Source organism: Buteo buteo, chromosome 13 (genome assembly GCF_964188355.1).
Source record: "Buteo buteo chromosome 13, bButBut1.hap1.1, whole genome shotgun sequence".
Classification (NCBI taxonomy): domain Eukaryota; kingdom Metazoa; phylum Chordata; class Aves; order Accipitriformes; family Accipitridae; genus Buteo; species Buteo buteo.
This window is the reverse complement of record NC_134183.1, coordinates 24,700,107-24,724,945: the sequence shown is the minus strand read 5'-3', so window position 1 is coordinate 24,724,945 and position 24,839 is coordinate 24,700,107. Positions and strand designations below refer to the sequence as shown.

The following is a 24,839-nucleotide window of genomic DNA, read 5'->3' as shown; positions in this document are numbered from 1 at the left end:
ACAGGCTGCCTCCAGCAGTGACCTGTGCCAGCTCACTCTGAGACAAAAGTCTTGAGACTCAGGACAACTGTAGGATTCATAAATGCATGCAGTGCAGCATCAGACTTTGGGAATACAAAAACGAAACATCAAAATTTCCATAAAGGTCAGAAAAATATCTTTCTTCTAGATATACAAAGACTTTTATATAGTTTTATCTATCAACATGACAGATTATTTAATTCAAATGCTGCTCTATGTCTATGTTAAATAAACGTTGACCACAATAATTATTTCTTTTTGGAAATCGAACAGTCCCAACTACACAGGAAGATGTGGTCAAATGAGGGAACTCTTCTTTTCAGCCAAACCTAGCACAAATGCTAAACGTTAAATGCTTCATTTCTCCAGGAAGTTTCTCTTGGATGACTACACCCAAGTGAAACTGAGAGTAAGTTTTCTTTTCTTTTTTTGCAAGGAACTAAGTGAACATTTGAACCTAATGTTTCGTTATCCTTCCGCATCAAAAGCAAGTTTGGGAAGTTGGCTGTTTGAAGCTCCAAAGGAGTATCTTAAAAAAAAAAAAAAGAAAGAAAGAAAGAAAAAAAAAACCCCAAACCAAACAAATCAAACCAACAACAAAAAAATCAATTAATCCCTCCACAACTGGAACCACCACTGCCCTCTACAGTCTTTCAGGAAAATGCTGTTCACTGACCAAGGCAAAACAAGGGCTATTCTGTTAACAGACAGACACACCGACATATGTACTGTGGCTTTAAAATATCCTAAGTTAAAAGCTGATTTAAAGCTACAGCTTTTGGCAACGTTGCATTTACAATTTCGTGATGAATTTTTAACTGCCTCAAACCTGTATTTTATGGAGCTGGCTAGGTTACCACAGCGACAGAGAAATCAAAATCTGTCTCTGCAGAACTGCCTACAACTGCGCAGTGGAAGGCACCCCTGCTTGGTCTCCACGTGAAGCACTTTGCTGGACCCAGAGCATCTGATACTTCACTGACATGTAAAGATGGCCACGTACACTGGGGTCAGTACCGAACATCTAGCCCCAGCAGGAGCTGAATGAGGAGGTGGAAATCAACAGTCACCATGATGATCAACTCTGCAAGGCATCTAGGAAATCAGAAGTCAAAACACGACCTCAAATGTGAAAAAAAAAAAAAAAAAAAAAAAAGTAAAAATTCACAAACAGGCAGGAACAGCAGTACACTACAGCAGTCGTCCTTGGAAATCTGTCTGAGAAGTGGAACAAACACGGAAAAAACACAAAACAGTTTGAATAATGCATTCTTTCTACTATTCAAAAGCAGACATATAACGGGTTGTATCTTGCCATAAGACTAGAACATTTTCTACATGACAGAAAAGAGGGAACATCCTCTGTCAAAGTAGCAGCAGGCAACTTCCATATTAGGTCAACATCTCTGGGTTGTTATTCAAACCTAGCAAGAGAGATATAACAAGAGCCAGAAGCTGGCACAGTCCTATTCATCACAGTAAGTGCTACCATGCCAAGCTGAACAGCATAGTGGAGGCTCAGAAAAAAACATTCCCAGAGTCAACACAACGTAAGTCTACAGCCCCACTTTTTGATCTGTGGACTCTTGGGAACAAAGCACAATTAAGCCAGCCTGGGACAGATTTCAGAAGTCACTTTTTATTTTGCAGGCCTGTTTCTGCATACACAAATTATCTGGAAAACAAATATGGGACAGCAGAAGTGTGGAAATATCTATTTTGATGCACAGTGCAGACAGGGGGATATTAGCTGTCTGATTTCAAGACACGTTTGCTCGTTTTCAATGAGCTTAACTATTCAGCTGTTCAAGCCTGACTTTTTCAGTATGCAGAAAAAACTGAGCAAAACTATTGTGTTGCTGGGTTTCAAGTGAGTGAAAGCACAGCCCTTCTAGTCCAGGTGTGCGTCATGTCCAAAGGACCAAGTCAAGGAACTCACAGAGACATTAGCTTTCTAAGTTGAATGCCAAAGCCCCAGGGGTTTGGTTTTGCAAGTGGAGCTCTCAGCATGCATCTCCACCAGTAGACTGCTCGTTCAGCATTTCCATTATACAGTCTAACAGGTTGAGATCTTAAAACCAGTAACTTCCTCTGAGCTAAAAACTTGGCAAAAAATCTTTGGTCAGACCAGAAGCAGATTTTGTTTTAGAAATAGGTTAAGTTTATATTGGAAAGAAGAAATATTTATACCCCACACACACACTATAAAGCAATGGCTTTATCAAGGCCAGATTAGCTTCTGCAGTTACTGGCTTAAAACTCAGGAGGCTCTAAAAGCACCTCTGCTCAGTCACACAGTGACGAACCTCCACCATACTCCTAAGGTGACCTCCTCTTAAGAGGTCTAATGACAGATTTTTGAAAATATTAACTCAAAGACAGGATGATTTAATTTCCCTCTTAAGATAAGGGGTTGGATCTGGCCCCATACTTGGGGATATTCCACTAGATCTTAACTGAGTATCAGGAATCCTTCCCACTGAAGCCTACTAGGAAATCATTTTGCCAGCTTTCATAGGCTGTAAGAGTACACACAGCTCAAGGAGAAGATGCCCAGGACTACGGAATGGTACGATCACAATGCACATGGACACGCAATTTTCTCTTTGGATTAGGAATCAGGCTAACCTTCCTCCAATATCAGGGCAGCTGGTCTGCTGCTGGAAGCTCTGTGCTAGTTTAAGGCAGCCTGGACTGAGATCAATGGGCTTGTCTAATGACATAACAGATAAGTGACATTTCTCCCCCAGTGCAGCCAGGCCCTGGAAGCATCACAGGATAATGACACAGAGAAACAGCTATGCTGTGAGAGCTCATGATGCAGAAAACCCCTGTTACAGACTGTACTGTTATAGAGAAACAAATGTAGCTAGAAACAGGCTACCAAAAAATTGGAACGTGCTTTACAGCAAAAAACAATGCTTAAATTCTTTCAAAACCACATACACAAGCATCTGGAAAGGCACATACTTTACATTAGTGTTGGTGCAGATGATGTATTCAATCTCATCGGAATAAGGATTCTGAAATGTGAAGCTGCTGGTTCTGATCAGCATCCATTCCCGGTTTTTGGTACGAAAACGATACATCACAGACAGGACTTGACCTTTCAGTTTTACAACCTGCAAAGCCATTTGGAGAGGTTAATAAAAGGAGATTGCTACCTGCTGTGCAAATGAGTAGTAAACAGCAATAACTGGTGTGTTTTAAACTTGAATTACAGAATGCTATGGACACTGCAGGGAGATTCTTAATTTGAAGAGAATAAGCAAAATCTGATTCATGTTTGCGGCTATTTCCTTCAGAATGAAACCCTCATGCTTTGTTGTATAAAATGCCATTTTCCAGCTTGCATATAAGAAGAATATAGATTCAGGACAACCAACAGGTTGTGCTGTTATCCCAGCAGGGAAGCTTTAAGAAGGTTTTATGTGGAACGTTTATTGAGAGATTGACAGAAACCAAACTGAGGATCTTTTAAAGGTTTATATGCAAAATATAAACCAAATATTGCTGCTGAAGCAAAAGGCCACAAGAAAAAACATTTTTAGGTTAACCATCTGCTTTTCTGCTTGGATACCTAGCTACACAATTCATATACGTGATATACCAAATCACACATCAGCATCAAAATTTAGGATAATACTTAGGAAAAACTGCTTTTTTTAGAAACCATACATGGTTGTTTTGTGTTTTTTCCCCAACACATTTTAAGTCCATCTATGATGGCAAAGTACTAACAAGAAACACTTGCTTCTGGCTTTCAAAACAAGAAAGAGTGAGCCAGCCTTTGAATGGAGAGAACACCAATCAGCCACTGTCCATTTTAATAGTATTAATGAAAACTGAGCAAAAATTCTTTGCTTGGGCAGCCTATTTGTTTATGACTAAGAATTTAAATGTCTGGCAATACTCAGTTCAAATTCTGTCTTTGGTAGCTGAAGTTTTGTTGGAAGTCAATAGTTGGCATCAAGTGCGAACTAAGAAGCAGCCAGCAAAAGAAGTACGCTCAAAACAATACTGCACACTTGGCACTGTAACTGCATTTTATGTGTTATCTAACAATCTTGGCTTAAGTCAGAAGAAAACTTATATGGTTTTAAGTCATTCAGCTGGCACTTACCTGGGCTATCTGTGTTTATTATTTATTGCTTTTCCACCAAGTTATCTCAGGGGTGCCTCAGGGAAGGAAAGGGAAGGTCTACTGCAAGTAAGTGCCACATCTCGTTGTGGTTTCTTAATCCTTATCTACTGGAATTTATTTTTTATTAGCCATCTGCAGCCTGTATTCTCTAAAAGTAGAAAACCCAGTATTTACTCTCTGTCTTTATCAACAACCAATTGGATTAGGAAAAATGCTCCAATCCTGTTTTTTTCCAAAGGTCTGCACTTCAAATCGATCAATTGGATACAGGATTAAATGTAATGAATGCAAATAGAAGACACAAAAAGCTTTAGCAATGCCCAGTAAAGTTCAAAATAATACTGAGGTAAGTGTCTTTTGGGTTGTTTTTTTTAAAATGCTTTTGTAGTTTGAGTTCAGTGAGCGACATTCTTTTATCAGCAATTTTCTACTACCACACCCAGGGTAAAAAAACACAGAGCCTGTGTAAAAGTGTCCAATCTGAATAGCATCCTACTGGATATTAAATAGCTGTATTCTGGATCCTTTGATACTAAACTCTATTTGTTGATCTTGGCCTTGAGACTATCTTATTCTGGCCTGATTTTCCCACCCTGATGAATGAATTTATCTTCCCAAGGAAGTAAAAGCTTTGAGATGGATACTGGCAATTGACCAAAACCTGCAAAACCCTCCCTCCCTCCTCTGTTACGCAAAAACCTGGTTCTGATACTGTCAGCAAATTAGAAATGTCATTTTCAGAGGGTTTTAGGGGAAAAAAAAAAAAATAGTTTATTGGAAATCACAGTTACCTTTTTAATGAAAAGATTTCTAAGGCCAAACTAACAATAATAAAACAAACCACAGTGATCTATTGTCCTGAAGTCTGAATTAAGAAAACACTAATTCTGTAATAATACATAAAGCATAGAGAGATTGCTGGTGGGAAAATCCTGAACTGCCTTAAAACAGTGCACATAAACAAGACAGCACAAAAAATTTCAAACCTAATGTTTAACCTTTAGTTTCTTACATTCTTTAGAAATAAAAACCACCTGGTGCATAGCTTAACTGTTTACTTCAGTCTTTTATTGCATGGTTGAAATAACAGCTCCAATCACACTGCTACTGTACTGAACAAAAATATACTGAAAAAGGAATTGCCTACTAAAGAAACAGCACAATATTTTCATAGATTGGACACAGGTCGAGTGAACAGAAACTTTCACTTCTAATCTCCATTTTTTCCTGCTGTCTTTTTGTATGACCTTAAGCAAATCATGTAGGTCCCTGCTCCAGCAAATCATTTATGCACATGCCTAACAGTGAGTAGCGACAGCAAAGTCCCCAGCAGCTGAGTTCAGGGATACACCAGCAGCCTCCCATGGCCTGATCTCACTCTCGGTGAACACAGCGAGGACCAAGTCATTAACGTGAATGTTAGTTGGCCAGCCCTTCTGAGCCCCAGGCAATCACTTCAGAGACGGATGTTTGAAGTGTTATTATCCAGCAGCTCTCTGTTGTTGTGTCTTGGATAAATTAGTGGAATCAATCATTTGGGCATTAGTGAAAAACAATGTATGCATTCTCGCTGCTCTTCCCGCACCACTGGTGTGATCAGGCACAAGTTCAGGGAGCAGAACCAGCTGAAAGCTAGTCCCATGCAAAAGCAATTAGTTCCTTAGCTAGCCTACCCAGCAAGTCCATCTGTGCCAGTATCAGGCCAGTAGGAAGGGCGGGGAGGAAGTCAGGAGGAGAGAATTGGGAGTAGGACCCGACTCCTGGTGACAGCTAGCTACCAGGTAGGTTCAGCTGCAGCATCGCACCCCCAAACAAGGTAGGGCAGAGAAGATGACTGGGTGTGGTGACCCGTTTCAAGCATGTAACTCTCACAGGCTCCTGCCTGTGAATCAACATCTTGAATTTAAAAGGTCTTTAGCTGCCGTGTGAACTCAGTCCATTCAAGGGACATGAAGTGGATGCAGAGCGCTCACACAGTCTTTTCTGCTAGCTCAGCAATGGGGTTGGTAGTCTGCACTTGAGGGAGGGGGTGCTGAGAAATAGTTTGAGAGCACTAACATCTTACACTATCTCAAACACTTTTGTAGAGACCGTAACCTCAGTTTCACAATCTATTCTATGGACACAGATTTAATTGTTTTCCCGAGACAGGCTTTTCAATCTCTGTTTTTGCATGCCATGCCTGAATAAATAGTTGGCTATACAAATTATTTTAGAAGTCACTTCATATCCATGTTTCACAGCTGAAAATACATCTCAGCATCCAACGCAAGATGGATCAACAAAACTTGGTTGAGCTACAGGCTGTTGTCAGAAAATCTGGAGCCACTTAGATCATGTGAACCTCAGTAATTGGTTAAGCATACTACACCGTGCTTTCTAGTGCAGTAGGGAAGGCACTGAAAAGACCAGCAACAAGCAGAAGGCTTGGGGAAAACACTCCTAGTGTATGTCCCAGATCAATTTGAAGCAATAAGCTCTACAATGGAATAAATGCCTTTGATGTAGCTGATGTAAATGTGGCCCACTCTAGAAACGCATCCAGATCAGTAACTCTTTCCATATGTTGTATTTCTTCTGTTACTTCTGTCTGCATTTCAATGCCTAATAGGGAGAAGGGCCAAATTCTCTATTGATGTAAAGTGGTGTAACTCCATTAAAGTATGAAGCATGTCATCTACGCTAGCAGAGAATTTAGGTCATAAACAATCCAGCATTACAGAGGAGTGTAACTACTTTCAAATCAACAGCCCACCTTGGAAGGTACATACTTTTGGTTACCACTTAACATAGTGGGATCTACACAGGCACCTCCAAAACAGCTCTAACTGTGTAGTGAACATTCACCTAATTTTTTGTAAAAAGAAAACAAAATGTATAACTAGGTGACTTATTTCTGAAAACACAGCAAACAGATGCTGCAGTTTAAACTACTATTTATACAGCTTAACCGATTAGTAACTGATCAACAAATTGTTTCATATCTTGCCACTCCTTCTCCTGCATAACAGAAAAAATACCTTGAAATGAAAAATAAAAGCTACATCTCTGAACAAAACAACAACAAAAATAATAAATAAATGGCAGAAAAAAAGGAGCAGGACACAGCACCTGTTGGAAACTCTCCCTCAGATGGCTTTGATCTTCAGGATGGCAGAATTCTAAAATATCTTTCCCCAGAAGATCCTAGAATAAAACGTAAAGCTGTGTAAAAAAACTCAGACCGCAACACAAATCTGTGTGCAGATCTGCAAGTAATCCTTGCAGATACTAGATCTACCACCCTTAATGGGACTACTCAGTTAATTGGGGATGAATCATACAAATAAGGTTTGTAGGCATCGTGCTCCACATTATATTTGTACTGTTGTACAGATATATGTATTTAAAACAAATTTTAAGTGATTTTTTTAATACCTGTGAAATGGTATCTTGAAGAGACTGACATCCTCTACTACAGGTCGTTTTATGGAACTAATTTTTGTAAAAACAGTTACTATAAAGCTACCAAAAATCAAAGTAAATGGGAAAATTTAATGAGCAAGAAATTATTTTTGCCTGTAAATTGCAACTGTTGAGACTTATCTGAGGGACAATTGTGGCGGCCAGGAGTTAATTTACTGTTCTACTCAGTTCTGCAACTAGCCTCCTATACAGAGGAGCAGATGCAAGCCTAAGGGAAAATAGATGCCATAAATGATGTTTGCTTACTGTTCAATAGATTGGAGGAAGTAAAGACCTACAGGACTAAAACTCTCTCCAAGCACTGTTAACTTTCTATCATAGAAATGTCTTCACTGGAAAGCTGTGCAAGGTTTAAAGCATCTTGCTGTTAGAATTCTAATCAGATCTAAAATGTATAAAAAGACAACCCACATAACAAAGGGGAACACTATAAATTTTACAGAGGCATGGACAGTAAAGAAAAATGAACAGCATTTAGTGCACGACATGAATTATTAGCTACAAATACTTCAGGTTTTGCTGCTTTTGTTTTTAATGTGGAAACAGAACTTTATTTATTAGCTCTAATCAGTCTCTGCATTTACAGCAACTCACTGACCTGGGGCTGGTAGCCAATGACGCTGATGCACCTTGGGTCGACAAAGGTGATGACTCCATCAGAATTGTGTCTAGACAAAAACTCAGTTGGGACCGACATGCCATTCATGTCCATGCACACTGGAGAGCTAGTTACCTAAGACCAATGAAGTCCACAGCATTTAGTCCACAGAACAGTCACCTTAAGTTAAAGTTGATAACATAGCTAAAGAATAAAATCTGTTGGCTGACTGCTAACTACTGAAGGAAGTTGTAAATAAAACAACAGCATGACTAAATGACACAGAACAGCCTTTAGTCTAGTTTGCAGAGCAAACATCTCACCCCATGGCACATATCTAGGCTTAACAGCACAGCAGGAAAACAAATACACCAGAAGTTCCCAACAAGGGGGGATACAGTAAGGATATAAGTATGGCTGAATTCATCTCACTCTGTGGGACCACGTTAAAGTTTGGCATCTTGGTTCCTACCCTTGTCAACCAAGAATAAGAGATTTCCAGAGGACAATTCAACCCACCCATTTTAGGATGGGAAGGTCAATCTCTATAAGAGGACAACTCACTATCTGGAAACATATCCAATAGGAATAACTCAGACTAATACTCGACTTTCAGGTGAGGGTCATCTGAGAACACCCAGAGAACCTGAACAAAGTTCTCCAGAGACTGAGGTAGGTGATGATGATATTGGACCAGCAAGTGGCTGGTCACAATGAAAAAATGCACTTCTGTAAATGCTCCTCAAAGCTCATCAGGGAGAATGATACATTTCCAGCTCTCTGCCTGAAACCTGTGAAATCAGGCCACTTCATACCCTTTCATTCCTACTGGAGCTATGAATGAGACCATCGCTGTTCTTACAACTTTCAGAGCCATCTCTGTTAACAAGGTCCCAATGCAAAAGGAGCAAAATCTCATTTGTTGCTGTCCTGAAGCAGATTAGGCAGTTAACAGTACGCAAGATTTCACTTTGTTGTTACAGAGCAGTTTATAATCTGTGCACCTTGACTCCTTTGTGATTAAAAACCCATCCCCAGAGCCTCCTCTTGCCCTCCCTCACATACCCTGCTGGCTCTTCTAACATAACAGATGTTTTGATAGTCCACATGTTACTAATGTGATTTTCTCGGAAATCATCTTTCTTTGGCAGCTGTAACATATGAATCCCCATAACTTCCTTCTCTTCATCAGTGGAATATATTACCGTTGATTATAAAAGAATGATTAACCTAAAAAACATCATGCAATACTTTTGTAGCTCTGCCATCACAATGGAGACACACTCTGCAGAAGTGTTAACACTGCACTAACGTGCAGGCTGCTCACTCAAGTAAGACAGGTTTGGCACCTGTGCTCTAATGAAAGGGTCACTCTACCTTGTCAGAAGGAGCAATGCCACCCTAGCAGATGGCAATGAGTGCAGGCCAACAGGAGATCACGCAGGAGGCTCAAACATGTTCACCCATGGCACAATTCCCAGACCGGGAAGATAAAAACTAGCCTCCCTGCTGCGGTGAAGGAGATTCACCGCGACTGGTCTAGCTCCCACTTAGAATTCTCATCAGCAGTGAACAAAGAAAGAAAATGCAATACATCAATTGCAACCATCTGGACAAAAAGGAAGTAAAATTTTATTCTCACAGTTCCCTCGGCTGACATCACATCTGAATGCACACTATAATACAAACTGAAATAAAGCCATTATTCGTGAAGTGTCTCTTGACTGCCCTATCTTTACCATTTTCAGAATAACTCCTGCAATCACAGTTTTTCAAGTAGTTGATTAGCCAGAGAGAGAGAATGAATGAAAGAATAGCAGGGAACATGTCACTGGCTTTGAGAGCCACTTTAACCTACTATCTGCAGCACCTGCACTACCACATTTCTCACAATCTAGAGTATCCCAGCCCTGTGCACCCAGAGAGTAGCAGGCCTCTACATGCTCATGGTCCAGAAGCACCTTTGCTGCTGTTGTTGGGTTAAATACACAAATGCAGCAAAATCACATTTTCATTTTGCTCTGTTGACATGTTCTAAACAAGTCCTGCCCATAGCAGGGTGGTTGGAACTAGATGATCTTTAAGGTCCCTTCCAACACAAACCATTCTATGATTCTATAAATCACTGGCTGCACACCGACATCAAGGCACTTTGTATTTTGGAGGCATGTTAGGAGTTACAGCCTGGTACCAGAACTTCGTGCAAATACTTTACAACTAAAGCACAAGACTGATTATGCTTTCAGAAGTAGTTTATATAAAGAAAGACTGGCATTACCTGAAGCCTTCCTATTGCCACGAGGCAATATTTACTACCTTGTCCCACATCAGCGTCTTCTTCTGGTATAGTCATTCCTAGAGTAAAAGATAACAAATACTGTTATAATTAGGAAATCTGGATGAGCAGAGATGCTTCTAGATGCTCTGAATCAGACAAAATAACCTTACTGTCTTCTCTAGGATTCAGGCATTATCTCTGGGTTCAGATCAGATGATCCTTCTCAGTTGTGCTTGATCCTACATACCTCACATGCATATACATACAGTACCCACGGCAGCAATTTTGGTTGCCGAAGACAAAGCAGATACAAAAATTCCATTATACACCGAGACGGACAGTGACGTTTCCATGAGTACTGCTCCGCAGCATGTTACTGCAACCATGTGGTCACTTAATATCGTCAGTGAATGCACACTATGTACAGTTTTCTTTGTGAATAATATGTTACAATGAGCCGTAAACACAAGGTACAGCCTAGATTATTCATTAACTTCATGCTCATATTTAACAGCCGGTTTTACTTTTTTCTATAATGGACTAAATCTGGGTCGTTACGTTGAAAGACTGAAAAAATGCAGATGCTTTGCTAACAGTGCTTGTTTCAGTTGTGTAACAGGAGTAACTATTATAAACACAGGAATAATTTCAAAACATACGTGTGTACTGATTTCCATCTCAGTGTTTCACAAATAGGAACATTCAGATTAGCTCTGTTTACTTGCTAGTTGGCTAAGCCTTATTTAAGGCTATTTCCCAACTCCAGTTTTGAGATACCAATTTCCTTGAAAAAACATCTTCCAAGAGTGACACTGCTGACTTAAATTAAGTGAATTGTAAACTCTTTCACAGGCTTTTCAAGGAATTCAGTCACAACAGGCAGTGAATCATTTAAGGGGCACTTTAAAGCATTAATGAAATTAATTGCAAAGCAGCTAACAATTATGAAACAACAGCCACTTTATTCTCAAAATTTGTAATTCGCAATGTAAGTCATCTTTGGACCGTGCAGAGGATGACAGCATACAACTTTCTTAAATGATGCCTCTGAAAAAAGACTATAAATGCTGCTGAATGAACTGAAGTAGTCTCTGAAGGAAGTTATTTTGTTTCAAAATAACTGAATCTTATCTGACAATCAGTTTCTAGATAGTACCCTACAGGTATTTTTCAGTTCTCACTGAGCTATATAAAAAAATAAAGTGTACAAAGTATGAAAGAAAAAAACCCCTATATTTTTGTATAATATATTCAAACTTTTTTTGCAATGGAATTTACAATTTTGCGGGTGTAACTTCATTTGCAGCTCCCTACATAACTAGGATTTTATCAGGGCATCTCAAGAGCTTTAAAAAGGAGGAGCATTATTGTCCCTTCTAACAAGTGGAAAATTGAGGAGCAGTATGAATTTCAACAGCACACACTACAAGAGCTGGGCAAAAACCCCTTGTCTTCCTAACACAATGATCTTGTTACCCAGAGATACAAATTTGGCCCTAAATAACTCCTTAGCTTCTAAACCTACATGATATCCCTCACCCAACGGTGAGATATTCCTCTGAAATGTTTTCTTAGAAGCAGTATGAGAAGATCAAGATGGCAGTATGTGACCTTAGGAGTACATTTTAAGAAATCAATCATTAAATACGTAAGTTAAAAATAACATCGGGTAGAATCAACACATGTTATTTTGCAATTAAACATAATTTTGTGCTTCCGATAAAGGCGCCTCTGTGGGTTACTACGGACCCAAACTTTCACCTGAGATCCTTCACCTGATTTAGAACATCCTTGAAATGAAGACAACCTGCATACCTGCAGTTTATCAGGTCCTTCAATCAGTTAAATTACAAAGCCTCATTTCGGTATTTCACACACCACTACACACCAGGCAAACTACAAACAAGAGCCCAAAGACAAATAAGTCCCATGCTCTGAGACACCAGCATACCACAGAAAGTATAAACCACTGACATGAAATTACAGTTAAGAGATTCATATTACAGAAGTATTTTGTTTTCCTTCCTTGCTGTGTTTACACAGTTATTTCTTCAATACAAGACTTAGTAATTAGCTAGTGACAGCTCCAATAGGCAAAAGAACTGCATTTGGCTGCCTCTTGAGAATAAGGGAGAAAACTACGCTGAAAAGCAGCAGCAAACATTATCTACTCAAATTTGTGTCCACTTTACACAAAATTTTGGCAGTCATGGCTATCTGCTCAGATACATGTGAGGTACCCAGAAGGGTGAGCTCCCAAAACTAAACCTAGCCTCCTCCACATGAGCAATTTTAGTTTTAAACAGGTAGAAAATGGTTAACTGAGAACTGTGTGCAGTTTGCAGGGGATGATAACTGGAATCCAGCAGTTTCACCTTAAAAAGCAGTGACTAGAGGTGTGAACTGAGAGCAGGACAAATTAAATGACGCAGTAGTGTAGGATGGAGCATGAGGATGCTGACTCCGCTGCAAACGAAATGCAGCAGTGTACAAAAACAATCACAGGAGGAAAGAAAGCACTGGAGCAACAGCAGGTTTCCAACACAACACTTTGGCTGGAAGATGGCAGCTGGGACCCCATCCCTCCAGGAGATGGATGAGGAGTTTCTCACTCCTCAGTTCTGAACTCTGCACCAGGGCAAACCTGCAAGTTCAACCATGAGCCGAAAGAACAAACATTTTAAAAGCTGGTGCCTGAAGCAATCACAGTTACATTCAGACAGCTCGGTACAGGTGGTGTCAATTCAAAGATGGTGAGTGATTCTAGGCCTTACTGCCTCCCGAGGATTTTCTTGGTGGATGCCTGGTACTTCTGAGAATTAGGCCACTTAAACACAGGCACCTAAGTGCTGTTTTAAGGAAATAATTCTAGGCATTCTAGTTGGATAGCCTTAACCAAAAGGTCCCTTTAAAATGGAGTTTTCCACTTGAGAAGGACAAATTTAAGTATTTTCCCTTGACTTCTAAAGCTTTTTCAATTGTTTCCTTAGCGGCACAGTGTATTACAAAGGACAGCAAAGATACTCAGCTGGATGGCTTCCACGTCGTTTAATCTTTTTTCTGCAGCTTTCAGCAACGCTTTCCTTTTTAGGAACTTGGTCCATGCTTGCTACTGCCCAAATAAACTCAAAGCAACATAAACAATCTCCAAAATTAAACCTAGCTAAGAAACACCATTTCTGATGTCACTCTGCTGGCAAGAGAGGCTGTTGTTCTAATTTTCACTTTTTTTTTTTTTTTTTGAAGATGGACTACATTTGGTCTGTATAACGCACTGGAAAATGTATTAGTTGCATTACTGCACAAGACACCCTATGAATAAAAAACAATCTTCCTAGAATTAATCAATACATGACCCAATGAATTGCTAACCCTTCCCTAAAAGTGCCTAGGGTAAAAATATGCCAAAACGATTGTCTGCTTGCTTGCAGTGTAGGTCCTCTTACTGACAGCATTCCATAGAGGGAAATTGTTTTCTTTACTCTCTTGCTGACAGTTAGAAAGTTTCAAATGTGGGTAAGCTTATATATGAGATGCATTCCTAGAGAGATTTACTTTTGCTTTAGCATACTTCCTATTAAACATACTCCAATACAGACAGGTAAATAAAGATATGTATACTGTGCTTAATACTGGTTTGTCCAGCTCTTAACATAATGTAATATTGTTCCTTAACATCACTAAGTACCATCAGTATCTCCAAAAAACATTGCAAAAGCCTCCAGGAAAACAGCCATGAAACTGATCTTTAGGAGGCATCAACTAAATAAACATACATTAGTTATTCACATTCTTTAGGTGTAACCCTGAGAAGGGCTTTATTTCTCAACACCAAATATATGCTCCTCTTGAATAATAAATATAGTGCTATGCTTGTTCAAGTTAATATCAACAATTTGCAAAGCTAAGCCTGCAATTGAGCATCACAAATAGAATGCTGTGTCGTTAGAGGTTATGTTTAATTACCAAGTGTCCTTTATGCCAGCAAACAGTTTCCCACAGGGCAATGGCATGTATTTGAGTGGACATAAGGAACTTTTTAGTTTTCCCAATGAGCTTCCAGTTGGCTCTAACAACAGAACAGCTTCATGTTCTGCCTTCTTTCTCTATCCTTTTGCCCCGTATTTTCTGCAAGACACAGAACAGTGTTAGTGGATTTGTGGTTTTACTTCACTACACTCAAAAATAAATTATTTATGAGTCTTTAGAAGGACATAATTTAAGTGTCCAGTGGTCACTAGCAATCCCCTCCTAGTGCCTATCTCCATCAGAACCATTTCTGACAGTTGCACGCCTGTGCATGAAACTGTACTTTGTGACTTTATCTCCCATACACAACAACAGAAAAAGGCTTTCACAAAAAAAGGCTGTGGATGTTTACAGCATACCAAGGAAAAATCTCATGAAAAATCCCAACAAAAACTAGATTCTTCTTTTTAAAAAAAAATAAATTAAAGCCTTAAAAATGACAGCACTGCAAAGAATATTCAAGCAACTATTTTGTTTTGTATTGAAAGAGGGAGTACTTTGCACAAACGTCCCGATTCTGGCCAAAACTTTAACATAACCTAACAGCTTTGGCATGCTGTGGTTAAGACGTTACCGTAAGTCTGACTTGGAAGATTAAAATGTTTCTTTTTTAAGATAAAAAACTAAAGGGAAAAAAAAAAAAGATTTCAACATTATTTGAATTTAACATTATTCTGGGACTTTTTATTTGAAGTTTTCGAAATAAGTATCTATCTAAGCCTTTTCTTCACAATGTGTTTTTCTGCAGGTCCTGGCTTTGATTTACAGAAAACTAGCAACATCCTGACAGACTGTATCTTCTCCCTCCACTGAATATTTTCCATCAATTTTTATGGCATGAAAAAAACCCCATTAGGAAAATATCATATGGACCACATAAGATTCATTTCCTTCCAGGAACAAGATGCTCAGAGGGGAAAAAAATAGAAGCAAAGCAAATACATGCTTAAGTTGAAAACTGAATGATCGAGAAGGTCAGCATTTCCCAGTTTTGTGAATGGTTATGAACTTCAAGCGTTGTCTAGGCTAAGGATCACAAGCTGCTTCACTGGGAACAGGGGGACAAAGGCTGGAATTGGTGCTCAGCCAGTTTCAAACAAGGGGTCTTTTCACCTCATTCAAAATAATCCAACACTGCACTGTCATTATTTCATCTAACATACACTCCACATAAGAAACGAACAACATACTGGTTGTAACGTTGATCTGGAATACCCGACTCCTTTTTCCTTTGACTTCTACGCAAAGTTTACCCTGATTACTTGAGGTCAACATATAATTAATAGGGATATAAGTGTGTAGGTATCATATGCCAGGTTTTGTACTTCAGTTTAGTTTTATCCTTCTCTTGCAGGCACAATGGAGGAAAATGAACAGACCATTAACAAACTCAGCCCGAACAGATGCACTCCTCAAAGTGGCTGGGTCTTCTCTCTGTTCCCCATTCATTCAGAGGCAAACACACTGTATTAAGGGAACAGCCAAACAGCTCCTTTTCCAGGGGGACACAGAGAGAGCTCAGGCTGCAGCACTCCTGGGTCTGCTTTGTTAGGACACATGGGAAAGGCAGGTGCTGCCTGCGGGTCCTGCATGCTCCGAGCTCAGTTCTCTGCAGAGGATGAGGCATAATGCTTCCTGTGTTTTCTCTCTCATTTCTCAGTGAAAAAGGGCAGTCTGCCAGTAAGAGAGCCTTCCTGCTCCACTGAGGGCAGGGGGGAAAGTCAGGCTAGATGTGCAAAGTGATTTCACACTGACCACAGACCTGAGGCATCACAGAATTTGCTTTCTACTTTAGATCTGTGAACCCCACCCCCCCAGTCCTTAAAATATGCCACCATACTGATGCAGCTGTCATCTTTTTTCACCTGTTTAGAGTATTTGAATTACTTAAGTGACTTAGCATAGACTACTCACAGCAGCGGCGTTGTCAAACCTGATAGTCTATCACACTAATAATCATCACAGAGCAGTTCTTGTCTTGATATTTCTGTATCAATACTGATTGTGTTATACTCAGTGTGGGACTAAAAAAAATCAACACACTGGCCACAGACAATGCAACACAGCCTAGAAAGAGAAAATACCAGGTGCTAAACAAATTAGATTAAGTACAGATTAAGAGCATTTGCTAAATATTTGTTATTTCATTCATGAAAGTATGTTTTATGTGTTGTATATTAGTTCTATAATGCACATGCCACATTGCATGTTCTGAAAGAAAGGGATATGGAGTTTATATTAGAATGTCCAGTTCACAACTGAAAAATGATGCTTTCCATAGCTGAATTTTTGAACAGCTGCAATTTAGCACAAACCCATTTATTCCCAAGAATCCACAGACGATGCAAAGGCCAGGGGCTTGCTACTCTCCAGCTGATTTGAGCAGAAGTAATTTTATTACAGGGTAGAAAAGCCTTAGCAAATTCAATTACTGCTGCAGTTATTTCATTTGCTTTGCAGATTATGGTTGAATTACCATTGGAAATGAGAACAAATGCAGTGATGTTGCCACTCACTTACCCAAACGTATTGGGGACCAATTCAGCCCATGGATATTCCCATTCAACTCCGAAAGTCAATGGATACATGACAATCACCAACACAAAGTGGGGAAGACTGGGAGGGCAAATAACACTCATGAAAGAGGCCCCGAATCACTACTATATGCCCTGAGAAAGGCACTCAGGCATGACTATTATGAGTAACAATTTGGATGGTTACATAAAAGGCCATTCAAATTCCACATAAGGCTGTCAAAATCGAAAACATCCCTTAGGATTGTGCTATAGTTTGGAGGCATTAACACTGTGGAGGAGCACTGGGATATCATAAGGGAGCACCATGTGATTTTGAGGAGTGGAGTAATAGAAATGGGATGAAATTCAACATTACTAAATGCATAAGCATGCACTTGGGGACTCATAACAGCCAAACTACAGCAACAGAAATGGGATGAAACTTCGTATTACTAACTGAAAGATCACACAATTGAAAGCTACTTTTGCTATGAACTGGAAGATCTCAAGTTGACAACTGAGAAAAAGGCAGCCTGGTGTATATGTATCAGGTGATCTAGGATGCAGCAGGATGCACTATACAAAAGAGAAGTATGCTATATCATACACTGCCAGTCAAGACAGGAAATACCATTTTCATTATACATCACTACAACCTCGTCTGGAACAGGAGTGTATAGTGCCAGTGACCCACATTTTGAAAAGTTAAGTGAAAACACAAACAAGTGGAGAGAAAAGACACAAGGATAAAGAAGAGAATGCACTGTGAGAATGGAGATTAGAAGAAGTGGGTTGGTTTAACTGCGCAAAGTCAAGCCTGACAGGATATGACCTCCTTCTGGAAATGCACCAGAACACTAGAGACAGAGAGAGACACACACAAGGCAGGAAATCTCCTGCTTGATCTCCAGTGAAATATAGTCCAAGAATACACTAGCATAAATTTCCCACAAACTAATGAGGACTGGAAGTTAAAGAGGTTGCTAAGCATGGGAGAGCAGTGAGGTTTTTTAAGAGCTGGAGAGGGGGAAAACACCTCACTAATGTAAACTGGAACTTACAGTGTGATACCTGGCAACCGGGCACTCAAAGATCCAGAAGATCCTTTTCATCCCATGCTCCTGCACTGCAGTGCCTGCTCCCCTACAGAAATGGTGCCTGGAAGTCATACACCGCTGATGTTGTAAACTAGCGCTGACACAAGTTCATGCGTTTGCAGCTCTGCATTAGCAACATACACCCCTGAAGTCTTGGATCTACCCCTGAAGTCTTGGATCTCTTTAAATGTCCCATAACATGCAGCAAGCTTTTCATCCAAGCTAAGCAAGGAGCTGAAAGAAATCTTATTTGACCCACATCTTCCTGAAGAGACATCCTGTATATGAAGGCTGAATTCAATTACGTTTGGAATTACCAATAGAAAAGCTAATCTCTTTGTGGAAGAAAACAAAAAAAAAACCCCACCCTTTCATTTTCATAGAGCAATTTACACATACTGTGCTCTCTTTTAAGACAAATGAAATTAAAACATTTTGACTCCTACAGCACACTGAAGTATACTAAACCCTATTAGCAACAAGAGGGGAGGCTTTCTTCTTCTTCCAAAACTGCAGCTCAGCAGGAAATCAACAAGAAGTTCACATCCGTGTGCTGGTGTCTGCACACCACTGCACAGACTTGGTGCAAACCACCTCTTAGCATTCATAATCCCTGGACAAAAGTGATTTATGCTTGTGGTATACAACCGCAAAAGGGCAGGACAACTCATGGTTTGATTCATGCCAGCAGGCGCTGTCATATTGCAAACAGCCTCCTCAACTACTGCAAACGCCAAGGTCAACTAACCCAGTCCATGATGGTATCTGGATGAGCTCCACTATCTCCTCTTGGAATTTTTCAAAGGTAAATATTCCCATATGTAATACTGAGTTACAGTAGGTAAATGTTTTTCTCTGTAGTTCAAAGCAAGATGCCAAGACTTGTTTCCCAGAAAAACAGCCTCAAAACAGAACTTATCACATAACACTGAACTTTCTCCACTAATATCACCACTGTGAAGACCTATGTGTCTAAATTGAAATTACACATTTTCATACATAGGTGCTTGTAACTCAGTACTTAAATATAAAAGCACTAGTTGGTGTTTTCTAGAGGTACAAACGCCTTGTGTTTACCTTCTTAAAATCAGGCCATTTTTATGTTGGTTTATCAGACTGAAAACTTTTGGCCCCAGCTGCTGTAATCCCACATTACTGACAGCTTCTACAGCTCTCTGTGCCAATGAAATTGGGAGGGGTTTCACATGGAAAAATGGGGAGGCCCAGAGTAAGTAACAACAGCCTATTTCTTGATATCAAAAGCTTCTCAAGATGAGACTGAATGAGTTACCCCACTGAAATTCAGCCTGGTTTTGTACCAGCAAAGGGATCCCAAGCCAGGTTTTCAACTCTTGCAGATAGCTCAATGAGATAGATACACACCTGCTGGTGGCCAAGCCTTGATATAGCCAGTGCAATGGACAACAGCATACTGTGCTTCGCCTTCTTTTACTGGGCCAAGGCCATTCCTAAATGAAAAGGAAACACAAAAATATCACGTTGACTGACACGCAGAATAGCTTTGTTTTTAAACTACTACTAATGATTTATTATTATTTGCAAGTTAGAAACAACCATCAACCTAGAGTGCTGTACAATGTCAGCTCCATTACAAAGCTATTCAAGCCTTACTTGTTTTCCATAATACATCTTGGAAGTGCTATTTTATGTTGTGTGCTAATGCAGATGTTTGTCCAGGTAGTACTCCTTGATTGAGCATTAGCCCAGTGGAAAATGAGAGTGCTTATGGCAACTAACTGTTGTGGTAAATTAAGTAACAGTACCTGTATCTTTTTCTCATGGTGGTTATTCTGTTCAGAGGTAAATGATCCAGAGGAGCATTTCCACACCTAAAAGTAAATTAATATTTGAAAGGGCTCAAAAATGAATATAAAAACCCAAGATGAAAATGCATTTTAAGATCTTTATTAGTATATATAAGTAGACAATAACGGATAATTATTTCTGACAGAAAGTTGCAGATTCATGTTTTCTTAGAACTTGCTGCTTCCACGGGCTGAGCTTTTTGGGTGTACTACAAACATTTTCTTTATTTTATAAAGAAAAATAGAAGAGACTATAAAAAGCTTCCCTCCCGCCCCCCCCCAGACCTAAAGACTATTTGAAACAGATATTCCAAGAGTGGCTAAAGGATAGACACACTTCAAAATACGATAAAACAAGGGTGAAAACTAGAGAAGAATGTAAGTCAGGCCCACAGATACCCACACAAACCAATCTCAGTGTTCCAGTAGCTTCCCTGGACAGAGCATTTCAACTGCCATACACCAGCTACAATGTTAGTAGATATTTATCTAATGTTTGCAAGAACAGACTATTTACACTATCAAGTAACTTTTAACACATGTTCATGTATATTTTGTGATATTTCTAACTATGCCTAATTGTATAATTTTAACAATCCATTTGAAGCTAAGTAAATAGTTTGAAGGGTAAAACCAGTTCATTTTTGATGGAAAAAAGAACAATAACAATGAAAGAAGTAATCACAAGGAAAGTTCACATTATTTGAGGCTCATTCTTTCCACAAGCTTTTATTTAATTATTATTATTATTCTTTTTTTTTTTTTTTAATACCAGTCACTGCCAAGGAGAAGGAATGAACAATTAAAATAAGATTTAGAATTACAAAAACAATGGGGCCACTGGCATGTATAAAATCACTCTCATGCACTGGAGTTTACAGAATCAGGGCGCTAGGAAATAACTGCAATCTGAAATGTTGTTTTAAAAGCTGGGGAACAACTGTAAACAGGACATTAGGCCTGATTTTCTTTGCACAAAAAAGTCCTCCTCACATGACCACTATATGCAGCTTGGAGGAAGAGAAGGCAATGTTCTAAGTGTCTCTCTGCCAGGTTGTATTTCCTTCCCCCCAGTTAAGGGGGGGAAAGGAACTGTAGCTCTGAAGTCTAATCTTGCAGTTATTAAGTATATAAACCCCTTATAAAGGCAACCGAGAGCCATACATTCAGCTTCCTCACATGACTGGAAGAAAATCCACCACATAACCAAAGTACAGGCATCTGTTGTAATGTGTCAAATATTTTGCTGTGCGTGTTTCATTCCATAACAAATTTTGCATCATCTGTTTTCAACACATATATTGGATATAGGCTACAGATGCAATTATGTACTTTCCCCCCCTAACCACACAGAGAGAAATTTATTGCAATAGCAACATGCATTTTATCCCATTAGCACTACAACAACAGAAGTGCCACAAGCCCCAGTCAGAAGCAGCGGGCAGGCAGATCTCTTTAAATAAGCCCAAGCAATGCAGGAGAAGTTGGAAAATTGCAAAATAAAAACCCTCTAACAATTACTCATTTATCTAGCATCAACCAGCTGACATCTGGTTAATTCATACCAGGCTTAGGTTAATTCCTACATAGCTGGCAAGTTTGCAACTGAATTGCTGTTTGTCTTCAAGATTCTTTTAATATTATTGGTTTGCTGAAAAAATACACAGAGTTGGGCTTTCATTACACTTGCGAAAGCTTTGTTCCCAAAGTATTGATTTGAATAATTTGACTAGAAGAGACAATGGCTTACATTCCAGGGCTGAAGTTGTCATGAAGTTCTCTGGGGAAAGAATCCTACACCCCACACTGATAAAAATAACTGCAACACACAAACGAGGAGCTGTTTTGTCATTAATCATAAAGGAACACAGGTTTCAGTTTTACTCCAGTTCCAAAAACAAGCATTCTGGAAATGCTTAATTCGAGCGTGTCATTACAGCTTCATTTTTTAAGCAAGGTCAAATTGGTGCAACAAAATGTCTGAAGTCTAATCTGAGACGGGACTGGAACCACCACAGGAATACAAGGTAAATGCGTACCTCATTCTGCAAATGAAAGAGCGCCTTGATCCCATGCACATTCTCATTGAGGACTGCTGACCCTCTTTCTTCACTGTTCCAGTCTTCAAGTCCAGGATTCGCCCTAGAAAAGCCAGGCAGAGCAACTGATGTTCAGAACCTAAATTTAATTTCATTTACTACAAACTAAGATAACAATAATTTCATAAGCTAAATGCCATTAGCCCAGTTAGGGGAAAAAAATACCAACAAAAAATTTTGATCCAGGTCTCACATCAGTTATGTGCCAGCTTAACTAATGATTTCAGTGAAGCTGACTCTGAGTCACAACAGTGATGGCTCTTTTCTTGGTTGGCCCAAGACCAACTTCCAAGGCAGGGTCAAATGTCTGGAGGCAGAGAAGACAATGACAGCAAGCATAGCTTTTTGACTTGATCTGCTTGCTCCACTCTTTACCAGAACTGTGGATAAAGCAACATACATCATTTCCCTGACAGCTGCTCCTCTTTCCCTGGGCTCTCGTGTCTACCGAGAACACTCTCACCATAATACCGCCTCACATATTCAGGGCTGCAGCGATGGTGAGGAATACACAAGACCAAGCTCTTCTCCTTGATGATGAGATACAGGATATGTCACAGCAGCATTTGTGGTGGGGCCCTTTCAGAGTTGATAAAAAACTGACACGTTAGCATATTGTTAAAGTTAATTTTGAGCCGGATCAGTGAGATGATCTGATAGCAACATGAGTCTACGCAAAGTCCATGGCTGGACCCTGCTGATCAGCATATGCTGACTGCAGACCTCAGAATCTCACCCCACAGACACAGCACTGAAAAGGGACAACAGCAACCAAGTCATCTCAAGAGAGGACAGCACGGAGGGAGTGCTGAGCCAACACTCCTACAGCAAGTTATCAAAAAACAAAGACAGCAATGCAGTAACAAATTCATCTTTCCATCCTCCTGAGACAAAACAGAAGGCAGTGATTACTACAGATAGGTTCAGATCAGTGATGCCAGGGTACAGTGTATCACCTAAAATCCTATTCTTTATCACCAAAGAACTAACAGAATGGACTTTTGCGTCGACAGCTCAATTGCTAACAGATGACTATAAAATCTTGCACATTAGTAACACAGACTAGAAACCAGTCACTGGCCCAGATCCACAATGCTTCAGGGCTGGACACAGCCGCAGAAGTGACAGTGGGCAAGAGAAACGCAGTGGAACAGCTGCTAGACAATTAAATGACAGCCACACCGGTGCTGATGACACATGGCCATGAGCAAACCGACATGTTTAAGGTAGGTACAGTATCTTTGAATAACTGAAACCATGCAAGCCTAAGCCTTTACTGTGATATAACTAGCCAAGTTTACAGGGGTACAAGATAGCATACTCTGACTGTGCTAAGTTGAAGAAATCATGCAGAATACATTCAAAGTCTCCCTCACCAGATTTCCTCAAAAGTCTCTGTCCAAAAATTAAGTTCTGAAATAATCTTACTGCCGAACATTAATTTCAGAATTATTTTAACTGAAAATACCTGCTTCCATCCATGAATGGGAATAAAATAACTATGCAACAGTTTAAAGATCAGAATTTTAGATAAGGAACTAGGCAGTAGCATTTTATTCTTAAGGCATACTAAAGATAACTACTTCTGGAGCAAAGCCATCCTCGTCAACAGAAAGTCAGACCGTGTCATTTCGTGATCTCCAAGGTATACCTCAGATGATTAAGAAGTTAACAAGCCTGGGAGCAACTCCTAAAGATGCTTCATTTGGGAGCAATTCCTAAAGATGCTTCACTTCAGAGCACTGGACTATATGTTAATATAGATGTATGATTCAAATGTGAGCTAGGAAAAATCATACCACCGTATTTCCGAGCTCAGTTATGATGATGTAGGATGGATCTGAGGTTCAAACACACTTCCCTTCCCTGCATCAGAGAGTCCGTCTCTCTGTCTCGTTTTCTATATCAAAGCCACAGTCTATTTCCCCATCCCCTCAACTAATCAAACAATTTAGAGAAATAAAATATCATTAGGCAGGAGACAAACTGACTCACGAAGGCAATACATGATAAAGCAAATAAAGACAGAATATATGTGCAGGACCCAACGGCTGTCTATGTATGAGCATACAAGCCAAATCAAACCATTAAAAGCATTTTTTCTCTTTGGACACAATAACTTTGTCATACACATAAACAAAACCATAGTTTTTGTGCACTTTTTTTTCCCCATTCCAATACAAATTCTTGAAGTGACACTAACAATCAAAAAGCAGTGACAGTAAACATAACTCAAAGAGCTAACAGAAAAGTCTCAGTTTTTATCACCCAAGAGCATCCGTAAAAGTAAGTATACTTCACAATTATGTGGCCACTAAGCCTAAAATTGCTGACACACGTTCCTTTGGCACGTCTGGAACCCCCGACAACAAAAGTCATAGTTTTTAAATTTAGCTTTTTGTTTGGCAATGTCTTAAAAATATGTATCAGATAACAAACAGTAATCTAAATTTTGCCCTGACTTACAAAATCACCACAGGGGGTATGTAAGGGTATGAGTCAGAGAAACGTTTGGTACATAGATATTATGACAAAGCGCTCTCAGCAGCTTGTTTCAATAGTCTGTCATGCACGTGTTAAGCTTGTAGAGCTCTAACAATATAGTGCAGATTTTGATAAAGAACAAGCAGTTTGTGTATAATATTTTATTAGCAGCTTATGATCAAATTATATTAAAAAGAGAAAGAATCATAGTTTAATAGACTAAGGACAAAGTTTCCAATTTAGCTCAAACAAGCCTGTCAGTGCACTCCCTGGGATAAAAGG

The 24,839-nt window shown here is 39.6% G+C and overlaps 1 protein-coding gene across 1 annotated transcript in view; it reads right to left on the bottom strand.

Moving 5' to 3' along the window:
- ARNT2 (aryl hydrocarbon receptor nuclear translocator 2) overlaps window positions 1–24,839 on the bottom strand; it is a 108,248-nt gene that overhangs the window by 24,055 nt on the left and 59,354 nt on the right. The window contains exons 8-14 of the mRNA XM_075045114.1: window positions 22,014–22,116; window positions 19,933–19,998; window positions 19,532–19,617; window positions 10,507–10,583; window positions 8,229–8,363; window positions 7,277–7,351; window positions 2,992–3,143 (exon numbers count right to left, since the gene is read on the bottom strand). Of these exons, the coding sequence (XP_074901215.1) occupies window positions 2,992–3,143; window positions 7,277–7,351; window positions 8,229–8,363; window positions 10,507–10,583; window positions 19,532–19,617; window positions 19,933–19,998; window positions 22,014–22,116 (694 nt within the window). The remainder of the gene's footprint in view (window positions 1–2,991; window positions 3,144–7,276; window positions 7,352–8,228; window positions 8,364–10,506; window positions 10,584–19,531; window positions 19,618–19,932; window positions 19,999–22,013; window positions 22,117–24,839) is intronic.